The sequence below is a fragment of the Podarcis raffonei genome, chromosome 1 (genome assembly GCF_027172205.1).
Source record: "Podarcis raffonei isolate rPodRaf1 chromosome 1, rPodRaf1.pri, whole genome shotgun sequence".
Lineage (NCBI taxonomy): Eukaryota > Metazoa > Chordata > Lepidosauria > Squamata > Lacertidae > Podarcis > Podarcis raffonei.
This window is the reverse complement of record NC_070602.1, coordinates 95,969,753-95,988,307: the sequence shown is the minus strand read 5'-3', so window position 1 is coordinate 95,988,307 and position 18,555 is coordinate 95,969,753. Positions and strand designations below refer to the sequence as shown.

The 18,555-nt window shown below is 39.6% G+C and overlaps 1 protein-coding gene across 6 annotated transcripts in view; it reads left to right on the top strand.

The window, feature by feature from the left end:
- Positions 1–18,555, top strand: part of NCKAP5 (NCK associated protein 5) — a 558,169-nt gene that overhangs the window by 266,577 nt on the left and 273,037 nt on the right. For all 6 annotated transcript variants that reach the window (XM_053405165.1, XM_053405156.1, XM_053405178.1 and 3 more), the window contains one exon: positions 6,318–6,451. In XM_053405165.1, coding sequence (XP_053261140.1) covers positions 6,318–6,451 — 134 coding nt within the window. The remainder of the gene's footprint in view (positions 1–6,317; positions 6,452–18,555) is intronic.

The window sequence follows — 18,555 nt, the reverse complement described above, 5'->3', positions numbered from 1 at the left end:
TAAAGCCAAATTGGAATTGAATAAAGTCACTGTCCTGCCACTTGGTGGCAATTTTGAGCTACTGCATAGCGAGTGCTGACATCAAGGAAACTACTTTAATTCACAGACATTTGTTTAGAAGAACTACATCACCAATAACACCATTGACTAAGAATGCGAATCATGAAATCTACTGTCCATAAAGCATCCCACCAGAATCACTGAAAATCTTACAGTTCCTTTCTTAGTCATCTTAATAGACAAATGCAAATAAAGCACACAGAATTTGTAATTGCCAGCTGCTGAATGGATTTCTGTTCTAGTGACAAGAACTGTTAATTTAGGAGTTACTTAGAATGGAAACAGAAAACATAAAGCTGCCCTGATTTACAAATCGGAAAATAACTGGTCCTTAGTTGAAGAGAACATTAAACAGAAATCTATATTATATTGCCATTAACAGTGCAATGACTAGGAATGTTTGGTTGCTTAAAGAACAAAGCATGCTTCACATCAGTTTCTTTGAGGGATGGGAAGATCATCTGTTCAGCTAGAATTAGAAGTTTGGAAAAGGGATGGTGAAGACTGGGAATGTAGCCCAGTAATTAAGAAGACTAAGGGGCAAGAACCCCAGAAACAAGTATGCTGCAGGATAGGCAGTGGTCTGCAAAAGAGCTACTCAAAGGATAGGTAGAAATATAAATAGAAATGATAGGGGTTTTTTAAAAAAAATGGCAGCGGAGGAAAGGGGCTACAGAGAGGGGGTGGGTGGAAAGAGGTGCTGTGGAGGCTGGCTGGTTGAAGTAGTTGTGGCTGAGTGAGTGGTAAAAACATGCAGTTGAAGGAAGAAAGGGCTATGAATAGAATAATATAGGCCAATCCCTTGCATAAAGTCTGGAGACATAAAGGTCTGCACAATATTGACAGGAGAAAGCCAAAGGAACACAGGGTAGCATCTCTTATGAACAAGCTTCCGGAGGCATCATGCCACCTGGGGTAGGACCAGAGGCAAAAGCTCATGGAGCAACAGATGCCGCTCTTACCCAAACTATATACAGTACCATATTCAAGCGACACAAAGGGTGGAGGTTATTACACACATCTCTCCATCCAAGCTGTAGAAATAGGCCTGGAGAGGATTTGTGGTCTGGGGACTAGATAGGGAAGCCTTGAGTCACATCCAGCTTCTAGGTTTGAGGTTGCCCACCTCTGGTCTAAAAATCTAAGTCTCCCACTGTACAGCATTGTAGCCTGGCAACCCTAGCAGGGAATCAACGACCAATAAACCATGGGAGAAGGGTTGGATTTTCCGTAGAACTAAACCAACTACTCAGATTTGGGTTTCAGATTTCTGTAAGGCCTTTGTTTAAACCATAGTTTGTTCATTCTAAAGCTTTTAATCCTTTTCAGGTGTTTGAGGTGAGACTGCATGTGTGCTTCAAAATGGAGAGGGTTCAGCAGCATGCATGCAAACTCCACCCACATGCATGCAGCTCCCCTTCAGACCTCTCTGCATTCAGCACAAAGGTTTAAAGAGGAATTAAAAGTGTATTCACCTAAACCTGCTTAGAATCCCCGTTCAGACTTTCCACTCAATACAGGGAATTCTGAAATGGGCATATTAAACCCACATGCATTTGTCTTGAACATTTAAATAGGTCAACTGAAGAAGAGAGAGAGGGTATTTAGAATAGCTAAAGTGGACAGTTTTTAGATCCTTTCCTGCAGATAATTCTCTTATCTTTTCATTCCCCTCCCCCTCTCCTTAAAGTGCATACAGCAACTATAGAATGTTTAAAAAGAAAGGCCTTTCTCAGTCCGTCGCCACAAAGTTATTACAGTCTATTTTGTGTTACTTCACGCTACTTAAATTTAATCTATAACAAGCGCAACTGGAGGGAAAAAACCTGCAAAAGATAGCTGTCAGCTTTAGCAGCCCATTTTGGAATGGTAATGAGAAACCAAGGCATACTAACTAACTAATCTAAGGGAATTGAAGAATTGCTACTTGTCTAATGTAATAGAATGATTCTACTGTAAGCAGCTTGTAAATACTGAAATGAGCAGAAAACCCAATGCACATTTCTCTCTCTCCCCCTCACTCTCCCGCCCTCCTCAGACTTCGGGGTGATAGTTGTTCATGCTGTTGAAGCCTACAGTCAAGAAAGCTGCAATATGCTGCAGAGTTGTTTGTCAATGCCTAAGTTTATTTTTGTAAAGAAGTATTGATTGCAGGATGAGAAACATTTAGTTTAGCAGCAGTCGATGAGGAGCAGACAAAGGGCTGTCTGTGCTCTGAGTAATTTAAATTGTATACTAAAAGGTACAACCCCAAATATATATTACTGTGAAAGACACTGGTGTGGCACTGCGTGCGTGGTATAGTGTCATTGAATAATTTGGTCACTAGGTGGCACTGGGCTTAGTCATATTTGGAAGCAGTCCGGAGTTGCTTGTTGCTGTCTGTTCTCATCTAAGAGAGGCAAAATAGTTCCCATCTAGTAGGGCGGGGCAATACAGTGGTACCTCAGGTTACAGACACTTCAGGTTACAGACTCTGCTAATCCAGAAATAGTACCTCAGGTTAAGAACTTTGCTTCAGGATGAGAACAGAAATCGCTCAGTCACGGCAGCGGCAGCGGGAGGCCCCCATTAGCTAAAGTGGTGCTTCAGGTTAAGAACAGTTTCAGGTTAAGAACAGACCTCCAGAATGAATTAAGTTCTTAACCCAAGGTACCACTGTATCTGGTTTTCAACATCACAATAGATCACAAGCTAAATATCATGATATGAGATATATATATACACACACACACATACATATATACATCTATCTATCTATCTATCTATCTATCTATCTATGTCAGTGGAGGGCCTTGCTGGGCCTCCCTGCGGCGGCAGAGGGTCCCATGGTACCTCCTTGCAGCGGCAGAGAGTGTGCCACACTTCCCCACAGCAGCCAAGGGCCATGACGAGGCTGCCTGTGATGGTGGAGGGCCTTAACATGTAAGCAAGTAGTAGATTTAATAAAAATATTAAATAAACTTCCATATAATATATTTTCAACTAATTTAAGTGTCGTTGATAAGTGATTTACTAGTCAAGTTTGCATCTGCTTCCCCACTCAGAGGTCTAAGTGCAATCTGTGTATGCATAAACCCCACTGAGTTCAACTAAACTTCTACTTTCCTGGGAGTAAGCCTCATTGAATTCAGTAGGGCTTGCTTGTGAGTAGACATGCATTTGCTTGCACAGCTTACCGAGAAACACCCTCCCCATTATTCTCACGTAGTACCCAACCTCCAATTTCAGCATAAGGCTAAATCTTCTCCACTCCATTCACCCCCCAGAACCTCCCCCCAAGCTCTCATCACACCAATCTCTCCCTTTTTATCAAAGGGAAGGAGGGAGGGCAAGCAAGCAAAAATATAATCTCCTTTAAATAAATTTTAAAAACCTTCATTTTTAATATGGAGGAAAGCTATTTAGGGGGAACCAACAACATGAACACCACCAGAAAATTAAAATAAAAACTCTTCCCCCTCATTTTTTCACTGGTGGGGGTGAGGAAATAAAGAAGAGCTTTCCAGTTCTTTGTTTACTTTGCTGATGGATCTTTGACTGTCTAGCCTTAGGGGTTTCCTCCTGGATTATTAGCAGGGCTCTGCATAATTAGCTGAGCTCTAGAAAGAATACTGGTGAAGATGAAAGAGTTTGCTGGTTTGTGTGAGGGCTTATCTCATTTATTATCGGTTAGGAGAGAGGAAGGAGAGAGCAAACAAAGCTGGAGACACAGTGCCTGCAACTTATACAGGCCTTGGTCCAGTATACCCGAAGGAGCGTCTCTACCCTCATTGTTCTGCCCGGACACTGAGGTCCAGCACCGAGGGCATTCTGGCGGTTCCCTCACTGCGAGAAGCCAAATTACAGGGAACCAGGCAGAAGGCCTTCTCGGTAGTGGCACCCACCCCGTGGAACGCCCTCCCACCAGATGTCAAAGAGAAAAACAACTACCAGACTTTGAGAAGACATCTGAAGGCAGCCCTGTTTAGGGAAGCTTTTAATGTTTAATAGACCAGTGTATTTTAATATTTTGTTGGGAGCCGCCCAGAGCGGCTGGGAAGACCCAGCCAGATGGGTGGGGTATAAGTAATAAATTATTATTATTATTATTACCTGTTGCAGGATAAAAATAAAAGCTATGTATCAAAACCACCAGGAATTTACTGGAATTATGTATAATTTATTGGTGGGCAGGGAAAGCTTTCAAAGTCTCTTATTCCAGTGACAAATTCTGTCCTGTAAAAGCCCCCTACATGTTCCATATATTTATTTTTTTGGATTTATATCCCACCTTTCTTCCATCGTGGTATACATTTTTCCAAGGTGGTATACATGTTTTCAGGCAGTCACCGATCTAGGCACCGACCAGACCTAGACTTGTTTATTTTCAGGAACAGTTATGGATTTATGAAATGCATGTCTGCCCCTTTAATAATGTGTAGCCCCATCCTAGCTACAGTTGATGAACTTCAGTATTTGCGGCGGGGGGTGGTTGTGGTTTTGCAAGATTATGGCAGTGGGAGATGCTAAACATTTTTATACTTATTCAAAGCTCTCTGTAAGTAACATTCTCAGTATCTTGTAGGATTGTGTTATGGGGTAGTAAGAATAAATATTAATTGGCCAATTTAATTAGAACACTAAATTTCTTTTATGGAACTGTGTTTTCCCATTTAAAAACCCTCACTTCCAAGCTTTTATGTGTGGCTAGCTAGACAGAAGTTCTCTGCTATCTGTGTAATTCCACATATTTTACCAGAAGTAAAATAACTTAGATATTTCATTTAATCCCTTATATACTCCTGGTGTGTCATCTGTTTATTTATCTTCATGATATGTCTTTTAAGATCAGTTTTCTGACTTGTGATGCATGTATTTTTGGTTTCTTGCTTTCTACAATTTTAAATTTATCATATAAGATGTAGAGCTGTAAGACTTACACTAATAATGGCTTAACACCAAGAAAGCTTTATTATTCTCTAACGAAAGCAGAAAGCAGAGACATCACCTTGCCAACAAAGGTCCGTATAGTTAAAGCCATGGTTTTCCCAGTAGTGATGTATGGAAGTGAGAGCTGGACCGTAAAGAAGGCTGATCGCTGAAGAATGGATGCTTCTGAATTATAGTGCTGGAGGAGACTCTTGAGAGTCCCATGGACTGCAAGAAGATCAAACGCATCCATTCTTAAGGAAATTAGCCCTGAGTGCTCACTGGAAGGACAGATTGTGAAGCTGAGGCTCCAATACTTTGGCCACCTCATGAGAAGAGAAGACCCCCTGGAAAAGACCCTGATGTTGGGAAAGATGGAGGGCACAAGGAGAAGGGGACGACAGAGGACGAGATGGTTGGACAGTGTTCTCGAAGCTACAAACATGAGTCTGACCAAACTGCGGGAGGCAGTGGAAGACAGAAGTGCCTGGCGTCCATGGGGTCACAAAGAGTCGGACACGACTAAACGACTAAACAACAACAACAATGAAACCATGTCTGTAATTTGGTGATACATTTTTCTAAGCATGTCATAAAATTTAGGTCAGCACCATCAGGCATACATCAAATCCTTTGGTAGGCTACAAATTGCACAACATTGTGTTTACAATTGTTTTTGAATAAGCATGCACACATAAATAGAATGCCTGGTGTCATCCCCCCCCCACCAGCATTCCCCTGAATTTCTAACTTTTTCATTATAATTTTGTAGCTGAACTTTTGACAAGCTATGTGTAGGACTCATTGATGCCACTACATTATGTATGTAAGAAGAGTTCTGCTGGATCAGGATGAAAGCCCACATAGTCCAGAATCCTATTCCCACAGTGAGCAACAAGACGCATATGGGGAGCTGGCAAGTGGGGCTTGAATGCAATTAGTATTCAGAGGCACATTGCCATTGACAGAGAAGGTAGAACATAGGCATCATGGATAGTAGCTTTTGATAACTGTATTCCCCATGATTTTGTCTAATCTTTTAAAGCCCTCCAGGGGAATACCTTGTACCAGGGATTAATTGATCCACAGGAAACTGAGGTGGTGCTCCAGAAACCTGCTAAAGGGCAAGAAACTACAAGAAGGAAGCAGCTCAGGGTGGGAACAAACAAGAAGAACGTGAGCTTTTAATATAGGGTGGCAAATATGACTTAATAGGCATTACCAAAACCCGGTGGAGATGGAATGTAGAAATGGGGGTGGGGCATAACCTTTTTTTGCATTGTGAAAGTACTGTTGAAATTTGAAAGCACTCTTGAACAGTTTTGTTCTCCTGTTTTTTTTTTAAGCGCGAGAAGCTGATACATGAGTTGGAGGAAGAGCGACATTTGAGACTTGAAAGTGAAAAAAAATTACGAGAAGTGACACTGGAATCTGAGCGCAACAGGGTTCAAATGAGAGGACTGCAGCAGCAGTTTTCCAGGTATGCTATTAATTTTTGGCTCATTTTTTAAATGGTCATGCACATATGAAAACAGTGAAAGTTTGAAGTTGTAGCAAACTAAATTATTCTCAGAGACCCAAATGAAACAAATGAACCTGTGCCATATCCATTAATTTCAATGGGTCTACTCCAAGTTGGACTAACATTGGCTACAACCTTGAATCCTGTACTTGTCTACTCAAATGTAAGTTCAAATATGAAAGTAAGAATTGTCTCCAACAAGCTGTCATCAGGACCCAGGCTGTAAGTCTGCAATCCTTAACAGAACTCTGTTCCTGAACCTAATTTAAATCTGCGAGAATGGGATTTACACAAACTAATTAGATGCACACTTGCAACAGAAATGGCCATCTGGAGTATGGAAAAGGTTAAAGAATGGTCCTGAACTTACTCATTTTCTTGATTAATAAATCCAATCTTTAATGTAGATGAAAAATACCTGGAGAAGCAAACCTAAACTTGTGCATGTTATGTGTCCTATGTACATTATTGCATGTAAAGGTGAAAGGGCCAGCTTCAAATTAGTTCACCAGCCACAAATAAGCTGCCATTAGCTTAAGTGAGATAACTGCCCCAGGCAGCAGTTGCATGGAGAAAGAAGTGTGTGTGTACTGTGTGTGTGTACATACGTGCGCCACACAGCTTGCTCTGCATTCTCTTACTTGAACCTGTTGCCCTCAGGTGTGCTATCCTGTTGCCAGTGCTGAAACAATATTCAGCCACCATTCTAGTTACCTTCTCTATGTGTGTGTAGGAAGAGCATATTGCCCTTTGCTTTGGGCAGTAAAATGTCTTGGACTGGCCCTGACACCATGTGCATCTTTACAAAGAGGAATAACATAGCGATGGTGATTCATGCCCAACCTACATCCGACTCAGTCTACTGCCATGAGTTCTTTGTGAGGCTGCTCTTTATTTGTTTAAAATATTGTTCTTTGTTTTGCCATTTATCGCATCATATATATGCTGCCTTTTGTGCATAATGACAGTATATGAAAACACAATGAGCTCCCAAAATTCAGAATGAAACAGCAGCTGCTACGTCAATAGCAAGTAGTTAAAAAGGATCCAGCTGCTATTAATGGCCGGCAAAAGGCCTCCAAGAATAAATGTGATTCCTGCGAGTGCAGAAAAATGCATTAATGTGGGTGCTTGCCCCAGTTCAGAAGGGAGATTATTTCACAAGAACCACAGACATTCCACGTCATGTAAGCCTTCACAAAGCTACTTACACAGCCAATTGATTTGTGTTGTATGTGGAGAAGTTCTACTATCTGGAAATTTCAGCTAGTTTAGTTGTAGTGGCTTCAGTATTAACCAGTGCAGCCTGCGTGGGACACATACAATGTCAAATCTGCAGTTACTTCACTGTTTTCCATTTAGTTTGACCACTTTTAAACCTTAAATGGTCTGGTGTTATACATGTTAAAATCCTCCTCAGAAACCCATGTCCATCTATTGGAAGCATGGGAAAAGGCTTTCTCTTTGATAGAAACAAGCTGCAGTGTGTACACAGTAGGGGTGTTCTTGGTGGTCTTTAGGCATCAGGCCCCTCCAGCCCTTCTCCAAAGAACCTTTGGGGTAGTCTGTTCTTCTATCACAACTGATTGCTGTTCTTAACTGCAAGCTTTAATGAGTTAGAGGAATAATTTTAATACTTAAAAGGCTACTTTGAATACAAGTGCTTATAAAACAACAGATAAAAAGTTCCATCTTAGAAACAGCATTTCCCCTTCAAGTTCACGCTGGATGGAACGTTTCTCCTAAGATACTTCTGCTGTGACATAGACATGTTTTGGTTCTATGAAAAAATAGGCAGATTTAGCTGATTTATCAACTGGTGTTTCTTAATCATGCAATGGGCTTACTTTTAATTCCCCCCCCGGGCTTTTATGACACTGTGATATTCAACAGTTCATAATATTTTGGGAGCTGATTTGGTTTTATTATTATTATTATTGAAAGGCAGCTTATAAATATTTGAATAAAATAAATATAAATGAGGTGACACTGTGCCTTGCACTTCTGGCTTTCACCTGACAATAATAGAAAAATGGGAACCCACCAGCACTTGCAAGTTTCTGTTTCTAGGAAGAACTATTTGTTCTTGTGCATGCGCTGCTTGAAATTCATTTGGTTAAAAATGTAAAGCCTAGGGCACCTTCTTCTCTGTCCCCCTCATCATCAAAGTATACTCAACCCATCTGTATAACAACAAAGCACGAAAGCATATGAAAATCTGTCAATTGCCCTTTTTTGTTTAGTGACAGTATAAAGCTGTCTCTTCATATGCTGAGAAAATGTTAACGTATCATATAAGCTGTCAGTTTGAGTGCACAGGTCTTCCTGAATGCATGTGACTTTTGAAGCCAGGGGTGGTTTTCTTTTTTCTTTTTTTCACTTTGATTGACATTCCAACTCAGCAGTATCTCATTTCTGTTACCAACTCAGCAATATTTCTTCCTGAATTTTTTTATCATCTGAAATCCTTATTTTTAACGTATGTGTAAACCTCATATTAAAAATGGCACCGTGACTACAGCCACACTTTTAAGTGCCTGACTACTCAATAAAATGTTTTTTTTAAGAAAACCATGTGGCTTCAGTTTACGCTGTTAATTTGCATGTAGGTTTTACATGGAGTGCTTTCCATTATGCTTGACATTCTACACCAGCACCATTACCATTCCGTTCATTATCCTATATTGTCATTGTTGGTGGTTGCTTTCATACAGAATCACATTGGCCAGGTCTACTAAATCATCTTTTCCAGTATAGTGCTCTTTCTGATTGGTTTAAAATATACTAAGTGCTTCACATAGGTCAAGGCAGCATTTTCCTGTTTCATGACATAAGAAGCAGCCTAACATTGAATCAAACCACTGGACCATCTGTCTCCGTACTGAAAGACTCTTCAGGGTTTCAGACAGGGGTCTCCCCCAGGCCCTTCTCTGAATGATTCTCTTTTAGCTCTACGAGGAGTTCAACTACTCTCTTTCTTGAGTTTTGTTTTGTTTTGTATGTTATTTTAACCCTGCTGTCTAGTGGTATGTGCCGAAATGCCAAAGAAGACTCAGAAACATCTGAATGATTTATAGTGTTATTCCAGCAAGAACATGAAGTTGTATGCAGGGTATAAATGGATTACATCGTTCATTTTCTGCACGGCCTTATTGTACCAAGTGCTTGTTGAGCAAACACGCTCTGCATAAGATCCATGCAAACGATCAGATGTTAGAGCATTGACTTTGGCTTTTTTATTATTTCAATTACTATGTTAGGCCATGGAAGGCAATAAAAGACATTACTACATTAACAGTCCCTCTGCAAACAGTTATTGAAGCTTTTTGTACTGGTGCTTTAAACTTTTCTTTTCAGTTTTAAACTAGAAAAAGCCAAGCATTTCAGTGAAGATGGCCTTAATGATAAGCATATCATTGTGGGGGAATATCCTATGCATGCTTACTTAGTATGTACTGTGGCATTTACGCCTAAGCCTTGCCGTGCAATTCTGTGCATATTTGCTCAAAAGTAAGTACCACTGTGTACTGTAGGGTTTACTTCTGGGTAAATCTGTGTAGGATTGCAGCTTGAGTTTTTAATAATACACAAGCAAAATGTAGGAAATCAATCACATTTGGGTTAGAGGGAGTCTGACAGATAATATGCGCTGTAATTCCAGTTTCAGTGTGTGTTTCTGCTTGTCACGCTAAATATTAAACAAGGTTATGCCTGTCACTTCCAACAGGTGTGAACACAAACACTATGAATTTGGTAACACGTTACATAGGATGACAGCCTGTGTCAGCTTCAGGTGCAAACATCTTCAGATCCTTCCCGTTGTAATTTTGATTCTCTCAGAGTTTGGTTTAGTGATGCTAGTGACATACTGTCAGCTTAACAGTGAAGAATTAATTCTCAGATTATTAGCGATAATGTGATAGTTTGCATTTATGCTGCTTTACTGTTTAAGAAGATTAGTCTGAAAAGCGATGACAAACCTAGACAGCATCTTAAAAAAGCAGAGACACCATCTTGCCGACAAAGGTCCGTATAGTTAAAGCTATGGTTCTCCCAGTAGTGATGTATGGAAGTGAGAGTTGGACCGTAAAGAAGGCTGATTGCTGAAGAATGAATGCTTTTGAATTATTGTGCTGGAGGAGACTCTTAAGAGTCCCATGGACTGCAAGAAGATCAAACCTATCCATTCTTAAGGAAATAAGCCCTGAGTGCTCACTAGAAGGACAGATCTGGAAGCTGAGGATGAGAAGAGAAGACTCCCTGGAAAAGACCCTGATGTTGGGAAAGATTGAGGGCACAAGGAGAAGAGGACGACAGAGGATGAGATGGTTGGACAGTGTTCTCGAAGCTACTAACAGGAATTTGACCAAACTGCGGGAGGCAGTGGAAGACAGGAGTGCCTGGCGCGCTCTGGTCCATGGGGTCATGAAGAGTCAGACATGACTAAACAACTAAAGAACAACAACAATAGAATGCCATTCTTTTTTTTCTCAGCAAAGGTTTTTATCAGGCAGAATTACAGGAGTAAGCAATGGAAAGCAAGTCTATCAAGTCAGTTCTCAGTATCAAAACTAATGGTAGATCTCATGCTAAAGCAGTAGGCTACTTTTGTGTACTTTGACGTGAAAGGCTGGGGCAGTATATATTTGGCTTGGGTATGGAGACACTTTGCTGCATATTTCCATCATTACGGTGCTTCCTAGGGTAGGATTGAAAGCACACTGTGCAGCCCACCAGGCAGTATGGTGAACAACTGCATTGTGTGCTTGATCATGTGGATGCTACAGTGGTGTCAGGTCTAAACAATTAATTATAAGGTCCAAAAGCAAGCAATAAAATATATTGTTTTATGATTGCCTGAGATCTTACCACATAAGCTTAATTAGATGGTATGGCATCCCACATCTATGCACTGTCAGTATATCCCTATAGAATCTAGGTAATAAAAGCCCATTTTAACGTGCATTTTCAGCCTTCCTTTCCCTTCTCAGTGGAACCTCAAACACTCATGAAAAACTCCACAGAAAGTTGATGTGCTTTCCAGAGCAGTAGTTATCCTTAAAGAATTGTCGCTAGAAGGAAGAACAAGGTGCACACAGTCTTTTAAATGTATGAAATGTGAGTGTGTACACAGTTGCCCATGGGTTTATTTATTTTTGCCAGCAGTGCACTTTTGTGATTACTGGCATTGCTCAGATCATCTGCTGCATAATAGTTAGAGATGAATGGCGTTTTCTAAGGGAGTTTCTTTCCTTGAGGATTTTTTTCTTTTAGGTGTAGCCCCTTCCTGCTAAATAATTCTGTAGGCTACTTCCATGGATGTGAGCTTAGTTCCAAGAAAATAAGTTGTGTATTTCTTCTGATATTCATAGATAAGGCTGTGGGGGGAGGGTAGGAAGTCTTCCTAGCTGGAAAGGATAAAACATTCATCAGAAAGGAAGTCTTGAAAACAACACACTACTTTCAAAAGGGAGAGAACAGGGAAGGGAGGGAGGGAGAAATAATGGTTTATCTTACCATCTGTCAGAGAACGGTATGATAAAAGATGGTACTATTCTTTAATGCTCAAAGTGACTTGGGGCATTCTTTATTTCATTGTGCTTTCCTTGCCTACTAGCTTTGGGGTTGTGCCCCACTGCTTTTGCATGCTTTCTAATAGCCTGGCTGGCTGCCATTGTTCTTAGCATTACCTTGTTTGTTGACACTAATTTTCCTGGACCTAGTATGAACTCTGCCCTGGACAGACGCCATCACAGAGCACATCCTGCCAAGACTTGCCTTCCCAGCTTTCATCGTGGTATTTCCTTCCAAAACACACACTAAGGACGAGCAGATGTATCTATTTCAGTTTCTCATTCCCCCCCCAATCTTTAGTTCAGTTTTCCACATTTCCACATCAGTTTTCATTTTCTTTTGAACTCCACATAAACATTTATCAGCAAATTTCTCCTAATTATACAGAAATATGCTTGCATTTAAAAAAAAAAAGCATTCCCTTAGTGTAATGTACATTTTTGCTTTTTATTTTACTAATAGGTCAGTTTTATGCACATATTACCCATGTAATGTATTTTTGTGCACATTACATGGCCGCAAAACAATACTGTAATATTTGGAGAAGGTGAATTTGAAGGATGATTGAGCTTCCATTCCCACATTGTTTCAGAAAGTTTGGAATAGGTAGGTTTGCCTTTAAATGCAATTCAAATCAAATTTCTACCCCCTCTGTAATAATCTCCGATAGTGAACACAGCCACCAGTCATAAATCCAGGAATCAGAATTTCAGGCCAAAGCAACTTTAGTTGAGTAAACATTGATTGCCACTGGTGAACATTTACAGTTTTAAGAGTTAAGGGATGGTAGCTGAAGAACCTTCCATTGGTTTATAATGGAAAATAAGGATGTGAACTTTTGGTTAATGAGAAAGTGGTGTCCTGTATGATTACTCATTTTATTTATTTTGCATGTACATCATCCTGGAGTGTATTACTTGGATGGAAGTGATAATCTTAATGCTTACATAGGTGCCTTTTAGGATTCCATAGCACCTGGTCTCATCTACATAAGCAGGAACTTTGCTTCTTCAAGTATTTGTGGCCCAGGAGGCTAGGAGGACATTGAACAAGCCAGTATTGTTACTGGCTACATTTTCAGTTCAGATGGGAAATTCCAAATATATATAGGAAGGTAGCCACTTCCAAGGCAGCTCACAACTTATTAAAACACAAAATACTGTAAGCATAAAATCAAAATGCAAAACTCCACATGTCTAAAAATATAATGCTACCAGCAGCTACATTGTCAGCAAAATAAAACAGAAGCAATCTCATTCAAAAGCTGACCAGACTAAAAAAAGTATTTAGGGTTCTCATAAAAGTCAAAGTGTTTCATTTTTTTAAAGTATGCATTTTGTATTACTGTATATGTGATTCCTTATTGTTGTGTTTTTTTAAGAGTTCAGATATGTATATAAATATCTTATACTTTGTACAAAGTAACCTATTATTCTGCCTGTTCAAAGTGTAAATAATGCATCTGTAGAAAATACATGTAAGAAATCAGAAGTCCAATTAAAGAAGTTAAAATTATAATCATACCAAAACAAATCCACAGTTACTGGTAAAAGATTCCCCCGAATCTCTGGACTTCCCACCTTCCCCTCCGTATTTTTACTGCATATTTTTTCAATAATCCAAGTATTTTTTATAACTCCAGTATTTTCATAGTTCTCGTTACATTACAAGAGTTACTGCAGTCTTGCTAGTGTTTCCAGCTGCTTACAGTGGTTTTCTAGATAAGCTATAAATTTTTCCCATTCCTTATTAACGTTTTGGTCTTCCTGGTTTCTGAGCTTTCCGGTCAGTTTTGCCATTTCGGTGTAGTCTAACAATTTAATTTGCCATTCTTCTCTGGTAGGGACTTTATCTTCTTTCCATCACTGGGCTAACAACATCCGGGAAGCTGTCGTCGCATACATAAAAAGTCTTTTTTGCTCCCTTGGAGCACCTTGTAGGTGCTGAAATAAGTGGCTAATTTCTATTACATTTTTGTCATCTTTGTTTTGCTTTCAGGAAGGGATACAATAGGACATGCATTTCAAGAATACTACCCATAGGCATATAAAAATGCAATATTAGGAAGTTCAGTTTTAGCATGGAGATAAGCAACTGAGTAATAGGCCTGCGCTAGTCTGCTTAAATTCTTTACATGTTTTGAAAGCTTCTTTAAAGAGGTCCTGGGAAATGAGTAATATGTGTCTGCCGTGGGCAAAAACATAATAATTTACTTGCTTGGTTTCTAATTCTCTCTCTCTCTTTCCTTCTCCATTCTGTGTTTGAAAGTGAGCATTTAGTATTGGCTCAACCCTATCATATCATTACTCTGGCAATCTTGTCAATTGGCAACTATTTCGTAGATCCACAGAATATGTGTGTCTATAAAGACAGTGGGTGTGTTTTTTTAACACACACACACACACACACACACACGGGAGAGACTAAGCAATAGGTTGATAATTATGCAAGCTTCAGTTTGTATTGAAATCTTCATCAGGCAGAATGCATTCTAAATGCCTAATAAACCCAGCATAGAAACTTTATTTACGTATCTGAGGACCAAGCTAGATGTTACACAGCAAGATGTGTGTACCAATCACCTGGTGTGTCTCTGTATGTATGTTTAATAAAGTGTGTCAGGGTAAAGCAGTGAGATTTGAGCAGAATAGCACAGAGCAGAGAAATATCTCCTTAACTCTTTCTCCTCTGTTAAAGTTTGTTCTCAAATTGCTCTGCACTCCCAGGAGAAAATATACTAGTGCTAGTATATACTAGTAGGTGGAAAACATCTTGGGTGCTAAACTTTGAATGGGAAATAACCAGTGTCTTCTCCCTGACAGAGCCTGACCTGGCTGCCAATTAGGTTGCATACATGCGGAAAGCAATGGGTGCAGGTTTTTTAAATGCGGTGGAGCTAGTGGTGGAGTCCAGTGTAGTGCTAAGTTTCTTGTTCAGTCAGCACAAGGATTTCTGCTTGTGGAATAGCACTGTATTCTCCCTGTGTGTCCCCTAAATCTATTTTAGAGTTTTCCGCAATCCTCTGGAGCAGGTTTGGGCATGGCAGCTTATAGGTAGAACAGAGAGAGAAGGTCCTGTTTTGCAAGTGGAAATCCTTATATTGACAGGATTTGATACTTGAATGTAGGTCTGCTTCTGACCACCCTCCTGATTTTTCTATGCTGTCAAACCTATGCAGGCTATTAAGAAAACATATTTCTGTAACAGTTAGTGGATGGTCCCTAATTTTCAATTTTTATGTGGTTTTGCTATTGTAAACCGCTTTGTTATTTTTTATGATATAGTGGTTTATAAATAAATGAAATAAGCTTCTAGAGTGCCAAAGGTTTCCCATCCTTCATCTTGTTTTCTCTCAGACTTGTGTCTGTCCTTGGCCTAGCTATTCTTGTCTGTCTTCTCAGTGCCACCTGCAGACACTGAAGCCTTAACCACTCAGGTGTCTGAATCTGTTTGGCTCTGGCAGTGAGTGACACAAGGGCCAGTCAACCAGTGCTGTATACAGTTCAGCTTCAAGAAGGAGGTGTGTGTGTTGATTTTTTACTTATATAAGTGCTCACCTGTTATATGCTGCATAAGTTCAGTTTCTGCTTTGAGCCTAAACCAAAGAAGAAATGTCAGGAGAGCAGTGAATCGGCTTTGGGGGGTTTGTTCCTGTTAATTAATAATAATAATAATAATAATAATAATAATAATAGTAATAATAATTTATTATTTATTATTTATACCCCGCCCATCTGGCTGGGCTTCCCCAGCCACTCTGGGTGGCTTCTAACAAAATATTAAAATACAGTAATGCATCAAACATTAAAATTTTCCCTAAATAATAATAATAATAATTTAATAATAAAAAAACTTACATAATTTAAAGTATTTGAAGTTTATAAGAAAAAGAAATAAGCATTTATTATTTTCTGGAGCTATTGAATGTTTTGAACACAACTTTGTAAAGGTTAAAAAGAAATAATAAAAGTTTGACCTTATGAAAACAGTCAATCTTCAAGTCCTCCAGGTTCTCAAACAACAAAACAAAACAAAGCTTAAATCTTTTATTTGCCAATATAATTGTGTCACATCTTGGTTTCAGACTCTCATGTAATATCTTTCGACGTCCTTTTGCCAGTAATACAGAGAGTTTTCCATAATAGGAAATGGGTGTAGTTGTGAATTGCTTGCAGCACCAGAGCAGGAGAATCATATACTGAACATGTGTTGCTGAAACATTTCTTCATGTTTCATCTAACATAGCTCATATTCACACACTGACACATTCTTCTTGTTGTCGTTTTTTAAAAAAAGATTATTTTGCCAGACAAGTAAGTACCTTAGTCACAAAGATGAGCAAAAAATAAAATGTTCTCCTAGTCTTTCAAATCCAAAATTCTTTTGTAATACTGTCTAGTATTGGTTTCCTCTGGGGCATGGAAATCCTTTAGACTTGTCTAAGTGCCTAATTCTTGAGTCACCCTCAGAATTATACCCGCAATCTCTGCATAATGCCAGTGTCACATCAGAAAATATTCACAGGTTAAAATAAATGGTTTTCATTCGAAACCGTGAGCTTTTCATTATTGCATGTGTATAATAAATTCAAAGCCAGCATAAATTTATATGACTTACATTGGTAACACAGCACAATCACAGTCTACACATTGTGGGTCATGGGCTAGCCTTGGAATACTTTACAGTTGCCAGAATATATGTCAAGCTGCATGGAGCCAGAGATTTTTCCAGTTTCAGCAACTCCTTCATTTCTCAAAAGACATACAAATGAGATGCCTGTGATTCCAGATCAGATGTGACTTCTGTGGGCAGAGATGCATGTATACAGCCTGGAGGTTCATCATCATTAAGCTCATTAGTTGCTTTGTGCTACTGTCTCAAATCAGATTTAATAGTAAAATACAGCATATGGAAGCCAAAATAATTAAAATAAGTAGTTTGAGATAACCAGACCATGTGATATGTGCTTCCAAAGATTCAGCCTTAACTCTTTGACATATAGGCTGTTATCAAGCTAAATAATGACTGAATCGGTCCTATGGCTTTTTTTTTAATGCTCTCCACTTTATTTACCTGACAAATATGTACAATAATAATTTATAATAATAATAATAATAAATTATTTATACACCACCCATTTGGCTGAGTTTCCCCAGCCACACTGGGCGGCTCCCAATCAAGTGTTAAAAACAATACAGCATTAAATATTAAAAACTTCCCTAAACAGGGCTGCCTTCAGATGTCTTTTAAAAATAAGATAGCTGCTTATTTCCTTGACATTTGATGGGAGAGCATTCCACAGGGCGGGCGCCACTACCGAGAAGGCCCTCTGTCTGGTTCCATGTAACCTCACTTCTCGCAATGAGGGAACCACCAGAAGGCCCTCGGCACTGGATCTCAGTATGTCTGCCAGTGCAGGATCGTACAGCTCTATACCTAGACTGCAGGTAAATAGAGCTGGAAATGTTCTATTGTCTGAAACAAACATTGGTTATAGCTCATGGCTTAGCTTCAGGCAGCAAGACCACAACAGTACTGGAGAAGAAGTGTACAAGCTTCCATTTCCTCTCTAAGAAATTGTGCACTCGTGCTAAGCTGTGGATTGGCTTAATGCTGTGTGTGAGCTGGTTCAATTTGTCCTGTAAGAGTATAATGATGTGCTACTGGGGATAGAAACTATACAAAAATGAGTGTAAAAATCAAGTATCCCTTGAGCCTGATATTTATTACAAGTTTGATGTGTTTCATGACAATACGTATGAGTTTGGTGACAATAATATTTTCAAATTTATCCTTGTCAGTCTTCCACATTAATTGCTTTGGCATCTCCAGAAGAGGGTTGGGTTATTTTTGTAAGACTGTAGTGATACATGAGCAATTTATAGACTTTGCTTAATCTGTTGCTTCAGGGGATTTTTGTGACCTTAAAAAGTAGAGAAGCTATAGGAAAAAAATACACCGTGGATAAATATGATGGTATTCTGCCAACACCATCCTGTAAGGCAGAATGCATGGTCAACACTGCAGAAATAGTCTTGAGCACAGAAGACAAAGGACAGTGTAAGTGTTCCATTTAATTGACTTAAAGAAGCTATAACATAGCAAGAGGCTTAAACTGCTTAATTGCTACTTTGGTTCAGACTTCCCTAAAAGGATTAGTGACATTTGGCAGTATCCAACTAAACAGTTCTGCCAGTGCAAGAGCTTTTAGCTGCACAATGGAATTTCCTGCATACACCCTCCCCAAATCTGCTGCACAGGATTCGGAGGAAACCCTAGACAGATTTAGAGTGGGGCACGGGTAGTGGAGGAGAGGACTTCAAGTATGCAGCTTTAAAGTCCTTCCCCCTGTCCTTGCTCCTGCATCATGGGGGACACCAAACCCCATAAATGGCTAGCCCCCTCTGCTGGGTTAATCCCCTGGCCTCTTGTCAGAGCCCTGCCAATGCCTGATACCCTCTCATGTTCTTGTATATTCAGAGATAGCC